At 28.9% G+C, this 17,554-nt stretch overlaps 1 protein-coding gene and 1 long non-coding RNA gene across 2 annotated transcripts; one reads left to right on the plus strand and one right to left on the minus strand.

The window, feature by feature from the left end:
- Nucleotides 1–3,746: 3,746 nt before the first annotated feature.
- LOC140449015 (uncharacterized) lies at nt 3,747–13,473 on the minus strand. Its single transcript, XM_072542157.1, has 3 exons — nt 13,278–13,473; nt 11,934–13,107; nt 3,747–3,988 (listed from the first exon to the last, which is right to left on the minus strand). Exons 2-3 carry the CDS (start codon nt 13,099–13,101, stop codon nt 3,747–3,749), a joined length of 1,410 nt encoding a protein of 469 aa, XP_072398258.1. The 5' UTR covers nt 13,102–13,107; nt 13,278–13,473.
- Nucleotides 13,474–16,118: 2,645 nt separating this feature from the next.
- LOC140448490 (uncharacterized) lies at nt 16,119–16,678 on the plus strand. Its single transcript, XR_011951723.1, has 2 exons — nt 16,119–16,222; nt 16,286–16,678. It is a non-coding gene; the product is annotated as an uncharacterized lncRNA (long non-coding RNA).
- The last annotated feature ends 876 nt before the right edge of the window (nt 16,679–17,554 follow it).

A 17,554-nucleotide genomic window follows, 5' to 3' on the forward strand; every position in this document is an offset into this window, starting at 1 on the left:
TTTCAATGCAAAGTTTTAAAAGAAGAGGCAAATAAACCATTAACAAAATGAACGCTTGTTTACGTTACCCAGGACAAAAGCTTGTACCTAAGAAGAAAAAAAAATGATCTCCGCGGCCTGCTTCCATACATTTCTCCAGCATTTTACCAATTCTATAAAAACTTAATAACGTCAAATGAAGCACAGGATACCCACCCTGATGACATTTCTGATGAAGAAAATGAAGAGATGGTGCAACTAGTAGACAAAAGAAAGAAAGTAAATGTGAAAACCACGAAAAAAATCACAGCTGCCCAAGAAAATTACAACAATGAAACAAACTAACAGGAAGAAGGGAAAAATGTAAATATTAATAAAACTTTAAAAAAGTATTGAAAAACATATGATTCGTTTTTCATATCAGTTTTTCTTTATTTTTTGTTATTAGATACAACTTACTTGGTTTATGTATTACTTAAACGAGTAAACAGAAGCATTTTTCTTGTTAAATGTTTTTGTATTATTATTTATTAAAACCTTCTTTGATCTAAAGAATACCATTATTATTATTAAATAGGTATTATTTTTTATGCTTTTTATAATAGTTTGTGTAATGCGTTAAGCTTGTTAACTTCATATGTTATTTGTGGAAATTCTGATAAGTCCATGTACCTATTATTTTTTTATGATACTTCTATAGTTTGTTTATATTATTTATTAGTTATGTTATTGAGAGAAATAAATATTTAGTTAATCAAAAATATTTAAATAATGTTGAGGTACACATTCTTATAAAAACTCCAAAAGTATAACTCGAATAGAATATTGCAAAGTTGAAACACGTTTACCTTAAAAGAGTGTTTTAAAACTTAACTCTCTTTACGCACAGAGCACAGATATATTATCCATCCAAATATATTAATTAAATATTAAAAAAATATATTAAAATGAAATGTATAACTTTTTGACTAGAAATTAATTTCAGATTTTGTTATTTTGGGGAAGATATCGAAGGGAAGATTATGTAACGTTCGACCACTATTCTATTTGATACAAGAAAAATCTCAACTACCAAAACAGAAGTCAACACTTTGTGTGCTTTTCTAGCTATATTTTTGTCCACCTTCTTGGGTTTACATTTTCAGAAAAAACCGTTATGTCAACCCAATTGGTTGATCAAGTTTTAATGTACTATTATCTTGGTCTTCCTATTGGTCTTCCAATACCGAATGTTATCTCTAAAACTGTACTATGATAGTAAATATAAAAATATAGCTTTTTCTCTCCTGAGCAGTTTACAAGACTTTGTCTTGGCACAAGAAAAGGGTACTCGTGTCCATCCAATTGGGTGTCGATGGTACTTTACCTGTTAAATAGGAACTCGGGTGTACGTGGTAGGAATGGCGGTTTTTGACAAAACACCGGTTTTCGGTTATACCGGTTTTTTTGCTTACGGTTTAACCGGGCGGTTATAACCGGCCAAAAAAAACCGGTGTTTCCAAAAACCGATTTCATTTTTTTTTTATTCCAATAGGTTACAAAGTTAAATTTACAATGCACTTTAGTTTGCATCCCCAACCATTTCAACCATTTCAAATTCCCCACCCCAACCATTTTCAACTTATAAAAAATTTCCTAGACTCTTTCAAATGGGATTTAAAAAAAAGAGTATCAACATAAATATTTTACTTAAAAATAAATTGGATAATGCAATTCATCTTTTATTTTTACTACCATAAAAAAAAATTGTCATATATTACTTTTAACACGTTTGTATATTTGTATAATAGGTACATTTTAACTCATTTAATACTTCTTGTATGGGTGTATCATTTTTCAAACGTAGGGAAACCTTGGAGATTCGTATTCGTAATAGGTAATTCGATATTCATAGTCAGAACATTATTTTTGGTAATCAGAAAAAGCCATTCACCCACTTTCAATGTCAAGAGTCAAGTGTGAAAAATAGATAATGTACTAGATCACTTCTTATGAAAATATTATGATTACAAATAACTTTTCAACGACATATTATAATAAAACTTAATTTTTTCTGGCTGATGTGAGTTTGCACTTTCAGTTTGCTTCTGTATTTATAAAATAAAATAAAATTTGAATTATGGTTTTGTTTGAAATAATTACTTGAGTATAATAATTATGATTGGGATCCAAAATAATACCTATCCTAATCCTAATCACCGTAAAAACCTAATAACCGGTTTTTACTTTAAAAATAAAAAACCGGTTATAAACGGGACAAAAAAACAACCGATAAAACCGGTTTTCGGTTAAAACCGGTAGATTTTTTCCATCCCTAGTACGTGGTATATTATTATTAAAGAGAAGGGGTAATAAAATACATCCCTTCTTAACTCTTCACTAATTTCTACATCTGTGGATGTGAAACCTTTGTTCTTAATCCTACGTTTTGGTTTTCGTTGAAGTTTTTTAGCAGTTTAATCTCCCTTTCCTCTATACTAACTTGTAAGAAATCTCATACATTGCTGTAAGGAGAGCTCTTAATTAATTTAAAGCAAATACTCCAGAAATCGGAGTATTTACGTGCCTTCTTTATTGGATGGAAAAAGAAAATAATTATATAAACCAAAACAAGAAAAGCAGTTCGCTTTGATAAAATTTATCCTAAATTTATAGTCCACATGGCATTGGCTCAACTAATTCTTTAAAAGTATTGTGACAACAGTAGTGCTAACTCCAGAATTCAACGGACAGACAAATTATTGCTATCCCGAAGCCTAGCAAACACAATAAGCTGCCTGAAAGTTATCGACCTATTGCCTTACACAGTTGTTGTTGTAAATTACTGGAAATACGTTAAAATAACAGAATACATAACACCATTGAGGCTGCTGTACTAATTGAGGAAGACGGTTTAAGAAGAGGATGAACCTGCTATAACCAAGTGACACTACCTACATTTATCAAAGCTGCCATAACATTCATAGACCTAACATCTGCCTATGACATTGTGTGAAGAGAGAGCCTTATTTATAAGTTGATGAAAATCATACTCTACCTCAAAACTTGCCAGCTAAACAATTTACTAACTAAAGGACTGTTTCAATTATATATGAATGATGCACGGAGTAACGTTAGAAAACTGAACAACGGCTTAAGTCAAGGCTGATTGCAAGCTCCATTATTATTTAACCTTTATACGGCCGACACACTGGAAACAAAATCAATAAAATTCGTTTATGGCGTGGCCACTGGCTTCCAAGACAAAAAAATATAATCTGGAAAACGAGCTCTCAACGAAGATCTAACTACACTAAGTAACTACTTGAATTGGCGCTTACTTCCGAACACAAGGAACGCTGAAACCTGTCTCTTCTACCTATCGAGTCGACTTGCGGGAGATACTCTCAATGACACAGCTATCAAACATAACAACAACACCAAATATCTGGGCTTCGCACTTGATATAACACTAACATTAAAAATTCATCTAACAAACGAAGCAGGTAAACTCAGAACAAGAAACAATATTATAATATCAAAACTTGGTGGAACAACTTAGGGTGCTTCTGCAGATACACTTCGGACTTCTGCGGTATGTCCGACTTATTCAAACCGTGAGAATATTCACTGGAACAATAAAATGAATCCCAGTAAGATGACTTCCTATTTTGAGTAATATTTCTCCACCAGATCTTCGCCGTACAGCAGCATTAGCGAATAAGTATCAGACAATAATTGTAGCCGATCTACATTAATCAATCTGAATCCAGATATCCACCCTAACTCTAAGAATGCTTATTCTGATCAAATCTGTCCCGGCCTACCTCAGCAAAGCTTAATCTCATACGTACAGGACATGGTAAATGTGCTGACTCGCGGTTTAAATGATTCCATGCGGATGGTTCACAGTGCGATTGTGGACCACCTAAACAAAACCATAAACCACTGTGTTTCAGGCTGCCCAAAGCGTACCTACTGTGGAAGCCTCCAGCACTGTGTGTAATGTTCCCCAGAAGCAATTGAATGGCTGTGTAAATTGGACAATAATAGTTTCATTTTATTTTAATATTTGTATATTATATGTATTTATCGTAGTGTTAAAATCCGTACGGTAAATAAAATAAAATCCAAACTAATCCTCGATTACTTCGCACTTTGATCCGTTGTATAAGTTACTGTTGAGTATTGATGAGTATAAGTATGAGTATTGATTTTAGCCAGTCTTGTGCTATTTTTCCTGGATCACAACTGCGATCTAATAAAATGTCAAATGTTTCTATGTTTTTTATGTTGAATGTTTGTTTCAGTTTTTTTTACCTCAAGACCATTGAATATTAGGATAAATTGACATAAATCTCAATTAATAATAATTGACGATTTTATAAACTTTAAATATGAACATATTCGTGAAAGAACGAATATTAAGTTCAATGGAAAGATTCGTCAATACTTTTAAAAGAAACACAAGGTAAAAACACATATTATCAAAAAGTTTTTCACTTAATGAAGCAAGTTTTGTAGAAAAATGCTCAGTACGGTGCAACAGCTATTACGATGATAACAATAGAATTCATGCTAAACATAAATACCAACATTTATAATGCAACAACATATCAAGGAGACATCATTTATAATTTATCAATAATATCACGCAACTAGCAGTAGATAAAAATAAGGATATGGTTCATTTTTTATTCTTTTCATCATCTCTTCTAAAGTAAATAATCTGAGCAAGATACGTTATACTTACGTTATTTGTATTTAAAAAAAGTTTTTTTATTTATCTAAGGGGAACTTTAGATCGTAATAATTACATTATATGGGGTTCCTGTAAACAGCAAAATTATCAAAAAATAGCCTTTACTTTTGGATCGTTAATACCATATACTCCAGTCACTGTGGAGGAAAAGAGGTTAATACCTCTAAATTTTTTATAACTGAATCGATTTTGCTAAAAATTTGGAATTAGTCTTATTTTATCTCCCTCTTCAAAAGTTATATATGCGCTAGGTGAGCTTTTTATTTTTAAGGGGTGAAATCACCCCTTATTGAAAATAATGAAAAAAATTTATATTAAAGCATTTTATCGATTTAAATCGTGTTAAATTAGGTAATTGAAATATTGTCAATTATAATAATGGATATTGTGTACATTCTCAACCCTTAAATAATCTTAAAAACCACCCCTTTTAATAAAAATAATTGTAAAAAATCGTTTAACAGGTTCAAACGCTTTTGTAGTGCATTTATATCATCTGCAATGTAATTCTCTGCTTATATAAAATAATATTGGTTGATTGCAACACTTCAACCCTTAAGAACTACCCCCTATGTCAAAATATATAAAAAAATATTTTTAAACAACTTCAAAAGTTTTTAATGTACATCTATATTCAAAAATTCATTTCTTATCAAAAAAATATTTTTTGATTGGTTGCTTATTTTCAACCCTTAAAAATCGCCTCTATGCTCACGAAACAAATTCCCTTTGGTAAATGTCTAAATAAAAAAATTAAGTATACTCGGTTGCCTGTAAAGTCGGTTTTACGGGCGAAGATTTTACGTGACAACGTCTTTTTCTCGGTAGAATATTTATTGATATGAATATTATTAAATTGCACAATAGGAACAAGGAATTGAATGAAAATAAGAATTGCACAAATTTTAACTATAGAAATATATTTTGTTTACTAAAACATTGTACATGTAAACTTAAACTTAACTAATTTCTATTTGAGTGATTTTGTTGAGTATAGGACGATGATAGGAGAAATAGCATCGCACCAGCGGACCGATCATGTTTGAGTGGGAGAGAGACGCAAGGCATTCGCCGGTCCGGCGGGCCTCTCTCTCGTTCGGTGACTCATCGTAACAGACGTGAGCGGGCGTTACACTTTTTCATGAGTGACTCCGAGCCACAACCTAATTTAAGACGTTGTCACGTCAAAATTATGCATGAAAATACTTTACATTAGAAAGTATACAAAATATATTTACAAAAATAAAAATTATTTACAATATATCAAATTATTCATTGTCTGAAACGTCATTCTCGTCGTGTTCTAACTCCACCTCTTCGTCTATTGCAGGACAGTTTTGACAATTGTCGCCAGAGCATGTTCCACACGTAGCATTGCAAAATAGACCTAGTCTACGACAGCCACACAAAAAATCATTTTCAATAGTTCTTCTGGTGCAGGTTAACTGTTCATTTTTATTGGTTGTAAAATATCGTCACTCTTGAACGATCCCCAATCCGTTATATCAATCTCTTTGTTTCCAAGCCATATCTGAGTTTGTAAATAAACTCTTTTGATATGCTCATCCAGGGCACTTACATTTGGTACAAGAGATGATAATTTAACTGCACTATTTTAAGTTGTGGCTTTAATAAAGGATTCGTATCGCATTTGTTCAAGTAATGATGAATAATCTTCGACCTTATTCATTTTGTTCATGTGGGTGTCTTTGGCAAGGCCATACAGCAAAATTGTATAGCTTCTAAAATGTCTTCGAGATCTGAAGTACTCCTGTTCGTTAGTTCTCTGAAGCAGATGTTCAGTTTAGAGGTGACTATATTATATACATATATATACATATATATATTGTTATGATATGTAAAATCAAGAAAATATTGGTTTGTTTAAAATATTTCAAAGTTCAACAAAAAATTAAAATAATTCAGAAAGTATAACCAACAAACATTTCTAAGAAGGAAAGTTATTAAATTCTTGGATTATCTGTACTAAACAAAAAGTAAGCTTTACATAAATTATTTCTTTGTAATACTTCAGTTGACCCGCATAAGTTTAAGTGAAACAAAAGACAAATTGAAACGGGTTTTTACAAATACATTAGTGCAGTGATTAAAGACAATAGAAGATATTTTAGAAAGAGGTTTTTGTTAGTTTAAGATTTATAGAAAAATATTATTTGTAAATAAGTTTTAGGAAATTTATAATTATAGGTAAAAATTTGTTTGTTATCGAAATGAAGAAATGGGGAAATTGTGACGAGTTGTGATTGGCGGAGATTGAAAAAGGTGGGATAAGTGTGTGGGAGAAAGTTTAGCGAGATTGAGGAGAGAGAAAAGAGAGTAGTTGGTTTTCCAAGTCTGTGAGAGGAACAGGGATTGTTCTCTGGCGGTTCCTGAAATGTAGCAAGCAGTAGTGTGGAATGTTAGTGAGTTTTTGTGGAGTTAGTGTATCTGACAGGAGCTGAAGCAGCAAAATATTGTAAGTCATATTTCTCTACTTATATTCCAAGAGTCACTGTTCAGGCCAACGAGAGATTCAGTTTATCGTAAAGAGAAGATATTTCAAGAGTCATTTTTCACTCGGGCCAACGAGAGATTCAGTTTATCGAGAGGAGAAAAGGCTATCATAATTTGAATGATTTGTGCTTTTGAAGGAGATCATTAAGGACGATATACTTGCAACAATCTGTGTAAGATTGCTGATTACATAGGGAGCGGTTGAGAGGAGATAATACAGTCTATAAGGAACAAGGATTTGGACCACTCATCATCAGAGAGAGATATTTTGTTTTCTGCAGTTTTTCTTTTATTGATAACACAATTTTTACACTTAATTTAGAAAGGATATAAATATTTTGATTAGGAGAGTTAGAATAGTTCGGAATTTTGAGATTTCAATTAATATTGTTTGTACCATTTAATTTGATTGTTCTCGTATGTAGAACAAAATTTTTGAGAATCATTATATGAGATTTGTTTATTGAAAACTTTTGATTGTGAATTATTTCATTATTTTTATTTCAATATATAGTGTTAGATCATATGTGTTTTTAATATTCCGGTATTCTTTGGACCTTACCTTTCACATGTAATAGCATAGATATTGAAGCACGAATTTAACCCTGAGATAAAAGAATTAAAAATTGTGATAGAGTCATAATCATATCATTTAAATAATTTTAATTAATCAAAAAATTTAATTAGCTAATTATTGCTTGGCGCACCAAGACTTTAAATATCACAATAATATATATATATATATATATATATATATATATATATATATATATATATATAAAAAGAAGTACTTGTGACTCGTTTGGAAAACAAATATATAACTGTTTTGGATGGGTTGGAGTCAATAATAGGGCTATTGGTTAACTATTTTTTTAATCTCGAGCTTTCAATTGTGTTTACAATTATTATCAAGAGCTAAAAAAGACAAAATACTTACAAGGTTGAACTAAAAAGAAAAAACAATTTTTGTTAACTTACCAAATAAAAATTAGTTTGGTAAGTAAAAAATCACTGCTTACATGTTCAAAATATTTTATATAAAAATGTTTTGATCTAACAAATGTTTCTCCGAAAATTTTTTTCTTATTTGGATGGTGAGAGTAATAGCTTATAAATCTATTACTACATATGGGTTTTCTGAACCATTTGGTTTTCAACATATTGTCTGTATTTCTTACAATTCTCATGTCAAGGAATGGTAGAGAATTATCTACCTCTTCCTCAACTGTGAATTGTATATGCTGATTATGACTGTTGAAAATGTTGACTGTTTCATAAATTTTGTGTTTAGGAAGTGCCAAAACTAAATCATCTACATATCTCTTAATAAAAGGAATGAAAAAAGTGCAATTACTGATACAATCACTGATAACATCATCCATGACATAGCTACTTAGAATGGGTGAAAGACTAGATCCCATAGGACTACCAAAAATTTGTTTATAAAATACACCATTAAATATAAAAATATTAGAATCAAAAACAAAGTTGATAAGTGTTTTGAAATGTAATAAGTCAATATTAGTGTGTTGTGAAATCTCATTCCAATGTTTTTCAACACTACTTATGATTAAATCTAAAGGCAAATTAGTAAAAAGAGATGTTACATCAAAACTAACTAAAACATAATTTTGTGGTAATTGGAAATTATTAATGAAAGAACTAAAATCAAATGAATCTTTAATGTAAAAATTGTTGTTTAAATTATAAGCATTAGTTAAGATGTCAGTGAGGAGCTGTGCTATTGGTCCATTAGGAGGGCATAAAGATGAAACAATTGGTCTCATAGATAAAGTTGGTTTATGTATTTTTGGCAGAGCATAGAACCGTGGAGCAATAGAATTATAAATTTTGAGCTCTTTTGCTTTTTTATTATCAATAAATTTCTTTATGTTTAATTTAGATACTAGACAATTTGCTTTTTGTTGCAAAGTACAAACAGGACTCCTTCTAAGTGTAGTGTAATACTTAGTATCATTTAAGAGTTCTCCAGTTTTTTGTAGATAATCCTCTTTGTACATTACAACAGTTACGTTACCTTTATCGCTTTTAACAATATAAATTTCAGGATGGTTTTTAAGAAAAAGTTTAGTTTGCATATAGTATTTATTTAAAAAATGATCTTTGACTTCTTTATGCAAAAAGTTTGTAATAACGTTTGTACATTTAGATCTAACAACATCCTTTTGACTATCATTAAGTGGTCTGATTATTGATTCAATATCAGAAAGTAAATTAGGAACTCTAATATCAGATTTGGAAGGACATAAAGAAAATTTAGGTCCTAATGCTAAAAATTTTTTAATTTCAAAAGGAAAATGAATAGATGTTAGATTTTTAAACCATTTTTCTTGAAATTTTATCTTATCAAAAGCTTCTATTTTTAATTTATTGAACTTATTAATTTGTATTTTTTTGATTTTATGAAATTCTGTGTTGTATTTAATTCTTTGTCTACGATTAAATTCATTAAATGTGTGGAAATTTAAGATATTGTAGGCCTTGGTACGTAACTCATGTAATTTTCTTTCAAAAAAGTTTATATCAGCAAAAGCGATTTTAATTTCTAAATTAATAATATTTCTTCCAAACCTGTCACATAATTTCCAAGCATCATGGTGAATATTCCCAGTCCGATGATGTAAAAGGGAATTTACATTAACTAGGCCATTTGTAACATGTCCAGGGAAACATCCATTAGATCTACACTTCAACAAAAAAGTCTTCTGATTGTGTAAAGCAGCAAGTTTGATGGTAATTCTAGTCCAATCCTTCAGAATTCTGACTGTAGATTGCCCATAATCGTTTCGGATGTCATCGAAAAAACCCATATTTTTCTACAAGAATAAGAAAAAAGAAGTACTTGTGACTCGTTTGGAACAAATATATAACTGTTTTGGATGGGTTGGAGTCAATAATAGGGCTATTGGTTAACTATTTTTTTAATCTCGAGCTTTCAATTGTGTTTACAATTATTATCAAGAGCTAAAAAAGACAAAATACTTACAAGGTTGAACTAAAAAGAAAAAACAATTTTTGTTAACTTACCAAATAAAAATTAGTTTGGTAAGTAAAAAATCACTGCTTACATGTTCAAAATATTTTATATAAAAATGTTTTGATCTAACAAATGTTTCTCCGAAAATTTCTATAATTTTGAAAACATTTTTTTAATATAAAAATAATTGAATTTATAAATAAGTTCAAATAGCAACCAATTACAAATAGCCTCAATGTCATAAATGCCAACATAAAATTTTTATTTTTGACAATTATATTGCCAAAAGTAAAACTTCGTTTAAACATTCTTTTTTGTTTAGTAACAAAAAGAAGAAGATTTATTCACCCTTGACAGATGTCTGAAAGAATGTGATAGATATATGGAGAATTGAATATGACATTTTACAATTTTTATATATAAATCATAAAGAAAGAATATAATTATATATTTTACTTAAATTTTGAATCTCAGATCTTTTGTTTAAACTCTTATCATTTTTGCTAATACAAACCATTTCCAAAAAAGTCCTTTTAAATTTATTACTTTCACTACATAAAATTTTAATGTTATCAAAATCCATAATATGGTCTTTATCGATTACATGTTCTGCCAAAGCACAAGATGGTTTTTTAATTCTGCAATCACTTTTGTGAGAAATAATGCGATTTGAAAGATTTCTTCCGGTCTCACCAACATATTCAGCCTCACACTGAGTACAACTAATGCTGTATACTAAATTCGTTTTTTCAAATTTGTCTATAGGATATTTAGTTTTAGAATATAAAGATGAAATAGTTTTGATGTTCTTTGTTGCTATTTTTATATTGTCAATAACCTTTAGTGTTTGTATTAATTTAGGTGTTAATGATGGTATAAAAGGTAGTGAATGATAATAGATGTTCTGATTGTTAGATACAATGTTTTGAGATTGAGCAAAAAATGGTGTTAAATTATTTATATTACCAATATTAGAAAAAAGCATCCTATGTAGCATATCTGGAGGATAAGAGTTTTCAATTAGAATATTTTTTAATAACTGAAGATCTTCCTGTAGATAATCTGGATGAGAAAGTTTTAAAACACGTTCTTTTAATCCTGTTATAAGGTTCATTTTCATCTTATTTGGATGGTGAGAGTAATAGCTTATAAATCTATTACTACATATGGGTTTTCTGAACCATTTGGTTTTCAACATATTGTCTGTATTTCTTACAATTCTCATGTCAAGGAATGGTAGAGAATTATCTACCTCTTCCTCAACTGTGAATTGTATATGCTGATTATGACTGTTGAAAATGTTGACTGTTTCATAAATTTTGTGTTTAGGAAGTGCCAAAACTAAATCATCTACATATCTCTTAATAAAAGGAATGAAAAAAGTGCAATTACTGATACAATCACTGATAACATCATCCATGACATAGCTACTTAGAATGGGTGAAAGACTAGATCCCATAGGACTACCAAAAATTTGTTTATAAAATACACCATTAAATATAAAAATATTAGAATCAAAAACAAAGTTGATAAGTGTTTTGAAATGTAATAAGTCAATATTAGTGTGTTGTGAAATCTCATTCCAATGTTTTTCAACACTACTTATGATTAAATCTAAAGGCAAATTAGTAAAAAGAGATGTTACATCAAAACTAACTAAAACATAATTTTGTGGTAATTGGAAATTATTAATGAAAGAACTAAAATCAAATGAATCTTTAATGTAAAAATTGTTGTTTAAATTATAAGCATTAGTTAAGATGTCAGTGAGGAGCTGTGCTATTGGTCCATTAGGAGGGCATAAAGATGAAACAATTGGTCTCATAGATAAAGTTGGTTTATGTATTTTTGGCAGAGCATAGAACCGTGGAGCAATAGAATTATAAATTTTGAGCTCTTTTGCTTTTTTATTATCAATAAATTTCTTTATGTTTAATTTAGATACTAGACAATTTGCTTTTTGTTGCAAAGTACAAACAGGACTCCTTCTAAGTGTAGTGTAATACTTAGTATCATTTAAGAGTTCTCCAGTTTTTTGTAGATAATCCTCTTTGTACATTACAACAGTTACGTTACCTTTATCGCTTTTAACAATATAAATTTCAGGATGGTTTTTAAGAAAAAGTTTAGTTTGCATATAGTATTTATTTAAAAAATGATCTTTGACTTCTTTATGCAAAAAGTTTGTAATAACGTTTGTACATTTAGATCTAACAACATCCTTTTGACTATCATTAAGTGGTCTGATTATTGATTCAATATCAGAAAGTAAATTAGGAACTCTAATATCAGATTTGGAAGGACATAAAGAAAATTTAGGTCCTAATGCTAAAAATTTTTTAATTTCAAAAGGAAAATGAATAGATGTTAGATTTTTAAACCATTTTTCTTGAAATTTTATCTTATCAAAAGCTTCTATTTTTAATTTATTGAACTTATTAATTTGTATTTTTTTGATTTTATGAAATTCTGTGTTGTATTTAATTCTTTGTCTACGATTAAATTCATTAAATGTGTGGAAATTTAAGATATTGTAGGCCTTGGTACGTAACTCATGTAATTTTCTTTCAAAAAAGTTTATATCAGCAAAAGCGATTTTAATTTCTAAATTAATAATATTTCTTCCAAACCTGTCACATAATTTCCAAGCATCATGGTGAATATTCCCAGTCCGATGATGTAAAAGGGAATTTACATTAACTAGGCCATTTGTAACATGTCCAGGGAAACATCCATTAGATCTACACTTCAACAAAAAAGTCTTCTGATTGTGTAAAGCAGCAAGTTTGATGGTAATTCTAGTCCAATCCTTCAGAATTCTGACTGTAGATTGCCCATAATCGTTTCGGATGTCATCGAAAAAACCCATATTTTTCTACAAGAATAAGAAAAAAGAAGTACTTGTGACTCGTTTGGAACAAATATATAACTGTTTTGGATGGGTTGGAGTCAATAATAGGGCTATTGGTTAACTATTTTTTTAATCTCGAGCTTTCAATTGTGTTTACAATTATTATCAAGAGCTAAAAAAGACAAAATACTTACAAGGTTGAACTAAAAAGAAAAAACAATTTTTGTTAACTTACCAAATAAAAATTAGTTTGGTAAGTAAAAAATCACTGCTTACATGTTCAAAATATTTTATATAAAAATGTTTTGATCTAACAAATGTTTCTCCGAAAATTTCTATAATTTTGAAAACATTTTTTTAATATAAAAATAATTGAATTTATAAATAAGTTCAAATAGCAACCAATTACAAATAGCCTCAATGTCATAAATGCCAACATAAAATTTTTATTTTTGACAATTATATTGCCAAAAGTAAAACTTCGTTTAAACATTCTTTTTTGTTTAGTAACAAAAAGAAGAAGATTTATTCACCCTTGACAGATGTCTGAAAGAATGTGATAGATATATGGAGAATTGAATATGACATTTTACAATTTTTATATATAAATCATAAAGAAAGAATATAATTATATATTTTACTTAAATTTTGAATCTCAGATCTTTTGTTTAAACTCTTATCATTTTTGCTAATACAAACCATTTCCAAAAAAGTCCTTTTAAATTTATTACTTTCACTACATAAAATTTTAATGTTATCAAAATCCATAATATGGTCTTTATCGATTACATGTTCTGCCAAAGCACAAGATGGTTTTTTAATTCTGCAATCACTTTTGTGAGAAATAATGCGATTTGAAAGATTTCTTCCGGTCTCACCAACATATTCAGCCTCACACTGAGTACAACTAATGCTGTATACTAAATTCGTTTTTTCAAATTTGTCTATAGGATATTTAGTTTTAGAATATAAAGATGAAATAGTTTTGATGTTCTTTGTTGCTATTTTTATATTGTCAATAACCTTTAGTGTTTGTATTAATTTAGGTGTTAATGATGGTATAAAAGGTAGTGAATGATAATAGATGTTCTGATTGTTAGATACAATGTTTTGAGATTGAGCAAAAAATGGTGTTAAATTATTTATATTACCAATATTAGAAAAAAGCATCCTATGTAGCATATCTGGAGGATAAGAGTTTTCAATTAGAATATTTTTTAATAACTGAAGATCTTCCTGTAGATAATCTGGATGAGAAAGTTTTAAAACACGTTCTTTTAATCCTGTTATAAGGTTCATTTTCATCTTATTTGGATGGTGAGAGTAATAGCTTATAAATCTATTACTACATATGGGTTTTCTGAACCATTTGGTTTTCAACATATTGTCTGTATTTCTTACAATTCTCATGTCAAGGAATGGTAGAGAATTATCTACCTCTTCCTCAACTGTGAATTGTATATGCTGATTATGACTGTTGAAAATGTTGACTGTTTCATGAATTTTGTGTTTAGGAAGTGCCAAAACTAAATCATCTACATATCTCTTAATAAAAGGAATGAAAAAAGTGCAATTACTGATACAATCACTGATAACATCATCCATGACATAGCTACTTAGAATGGGTGAAAGACTAGATCCAACTAGACTTAACACTTATCAACTTTGTTTTTGATTCTAATATTTTTATATTTAATGGTGTATTTTATAAACAAATTTTTGGTAGTCCTATGGGATCTAGTCTTTCACCCATTCTAAGTAGCTATGTCATGGATGATGTTATCAGTGATTGTATCAGTAATTGCACTTTTTTCATTCCTTTTATTAAGAGATATGTAGATGATTTAGTTTTGGCACTTCCTAAACACAAAATTCATGAAACAGTCAACATTTTCAACAGTCATAATCAGCATATACAATTCACAGTTGAGGAAGAGGTAGATAATTCTCTACCATTCCTTGACATGAGAATTGTAAGAAATACAGACAATATGTTGAAAACCAAATGGTTCAGAAAACCCATATGTAGTAATAGATTTATAAGCTATTACTCTCACCATCCAAATAAGATAAAAATGAACCTTATAACAGGATTAAAAGAACGTGTTTTAAAACTTTCTCATCCAGATTATCTACAGGAAGATCTTCAGTTATTAAAAAATATTCTAATTGAAAACTCTTATCCTCCAGATATGCTACATAGGATGCTTTTTTCTAATATTGGTAATATAAATAATTTAACACCATTTTTTGCTCAATCTCAAAACATTGTATCTAACAATCAGAACATCTATTATCATTCACTACCTTTTATACCATCATTAACACCTAAATTAATACAAACACTAAAGGTTATTGACAATATAAAAATAGCAACAAAGAACATCAAAACTATTTCATCTTTATATTCTAAAACTAAATATCCTATAGACAAATTTGAAAAAACGAATTTAGTATACAGCATTAGTTGTACTCAGTGTGAGGCTGAATATGTTGGTGAGACCGGAAGAAATCTTTCAAATCGCATTATTTCTCACAAAAGTGATTGCAGAATTAAAAAACCATCTTGTGCTTTGGCAGAACATGTAATCGATAAAGACCATATTATGGATTTTGATAACATTAAAATTTTATGTAGTGAAAGTAATAAATTTAAAAGGACTTTTTTGGAAATGGTTTGTATTAGCAAAAATGATAAGAGTTTAAACAAAAGATCTGAGATTCAAAATTTAAGTAAAATATATAATTATATTCTTTCTTTATGATTTATATATAAAAATTGTAAAATGTCATATTCAATTCTCCATATATCTATCACATTCTTTCAGACATCTGTCAAGGGTGAATAAATCTTCTTCTTTTTGTTACTAAACAAAAAAGAATGTTTAAACGAAGTTTTACTTTTGGCAATATAATTGTCAAAAATAAAAATTTTATGTTGGCATTTATGACATTGAGGCTATTTGTAATTGGTTGCTATTTGAACTTATTTATAAATTCAATTATTTTTATATTAAAAAAATGTTTTCAAAATTATAGAAATTTTCGGAGAAACATTTGTTAGATCAAAACATTTTTATATAAAATATTTTGAACATGTAAGCAGTGATTTTTTACTTACCAAACTAATTTTTATTTGGTAAGTTAACAAAAATTGTTTTTTCTTTTTAGTTCAACCTTGTAAGTATTTTGTCTTTTTTAGCTCTTGATAATAATTGTAAACACAATTGAAAGCTCGAGATTAAAAAAATAGTTAACCAATAGCCCTATTATTGACTCCAACCCATCCAAAACAGTTATATATTTGTTCCAAACGAGTCACAAGTACTTCTTTTTTCTTATTCTTGTAGAAAAATATGGGTTTTTTCGATGACATCCGAAACGATTATGGGCAATCTACAGTCAGAATTCTGAATGATTGGACTAGAATTACCATCAAACTTGCTGCTTTACACAATCAGAAGACTTTTTTGTTGAAGTGTAGATCTAATGGATGTTTCCCTGGACATGTTACAAATGGCCTAGTTAATGTAAATTCCCTTTTACATCATCGGACTGGGAATATTCACCATGATGCTTGGAAATTATGTGACAGGTTTGGAAGAAATATTATTAATTTAGAAATTAAAATCGCTTTTGCTGATATAAACTTTTTTGAAAGAAAATTACATGAGTTACGTACCAAGGCCTACAATATCTTAAATTTCCACACATTTAATGAATTTAATCGTAGACAAAGAATTAAATACAACACAGAATTTCATAAAATCAAAAAAATACAAATTAATAAGTTCAATAAATTAAAAATAGAAGCTTTTGATAAGATAAAATTTCAAGAAAAATGGTTTAAAAATCTAACATCTATTCATTTTCCTTTTGAAATTAAAAAATTTTTAGCATTAGGACCTAAATTTTCTTTATGTCCTTCCAAATCTGATATTAGAGTTCCTAATTTACTTTCTGATATTGAATCAATAATCAGACCATTTAATGATAGTCAAAAGGATGTTGTTAGATCTAAATGTACAAACGTTATTACAAACTTTTTGCATAAAGAAGTCAAAGATCATTTTTTAAATAAATACTATATGCAAACTAAACTTTTTCTTAAAAACCATCCTGAAATTTATATTGTTAAAAGCGATAAAGGTAACGTAACTGTTGTAATGTACAAAGAGGATTATCTACAAAAAACTGGAGAACTCTTAAATGATACTAAGTATTACACTACACTTAGAAGGAGTCCTGTTTGTACTTTGCAACAAAAAGCAAATTGTCTAGTATCTAAATTAAACATAAAGAAATTTATTGATAATAAAAAAGCAAAAGAGCTCAAAATTTATAATTCTATTGCTCCACGGTTCTATGCTCTGCCAAAAATACATAAACCAACTTTATCTATGAGACCAATTGTTTCATCTTTATGCCCTCCTAATGGACCAATAGCACAGCTCCTCACTGACATCTTAAC

This window comes from Diabrotica undecimpunctata, chromosome 8 (assembly GCF_040954645.1).
Source record: "Diabrotica undecimpunctata isolate CICGRU chromosome 8, icDiaUnde3, whole genome shotgun sequence".
Taxonomy (NCBI): domain Eukaryota; kingdom Metazoa; phylum Arthropoda; class Insecta; order Coleoptera; family Chrysomelidae; genus Diabrotica; species Diabrotica undecimpunctata.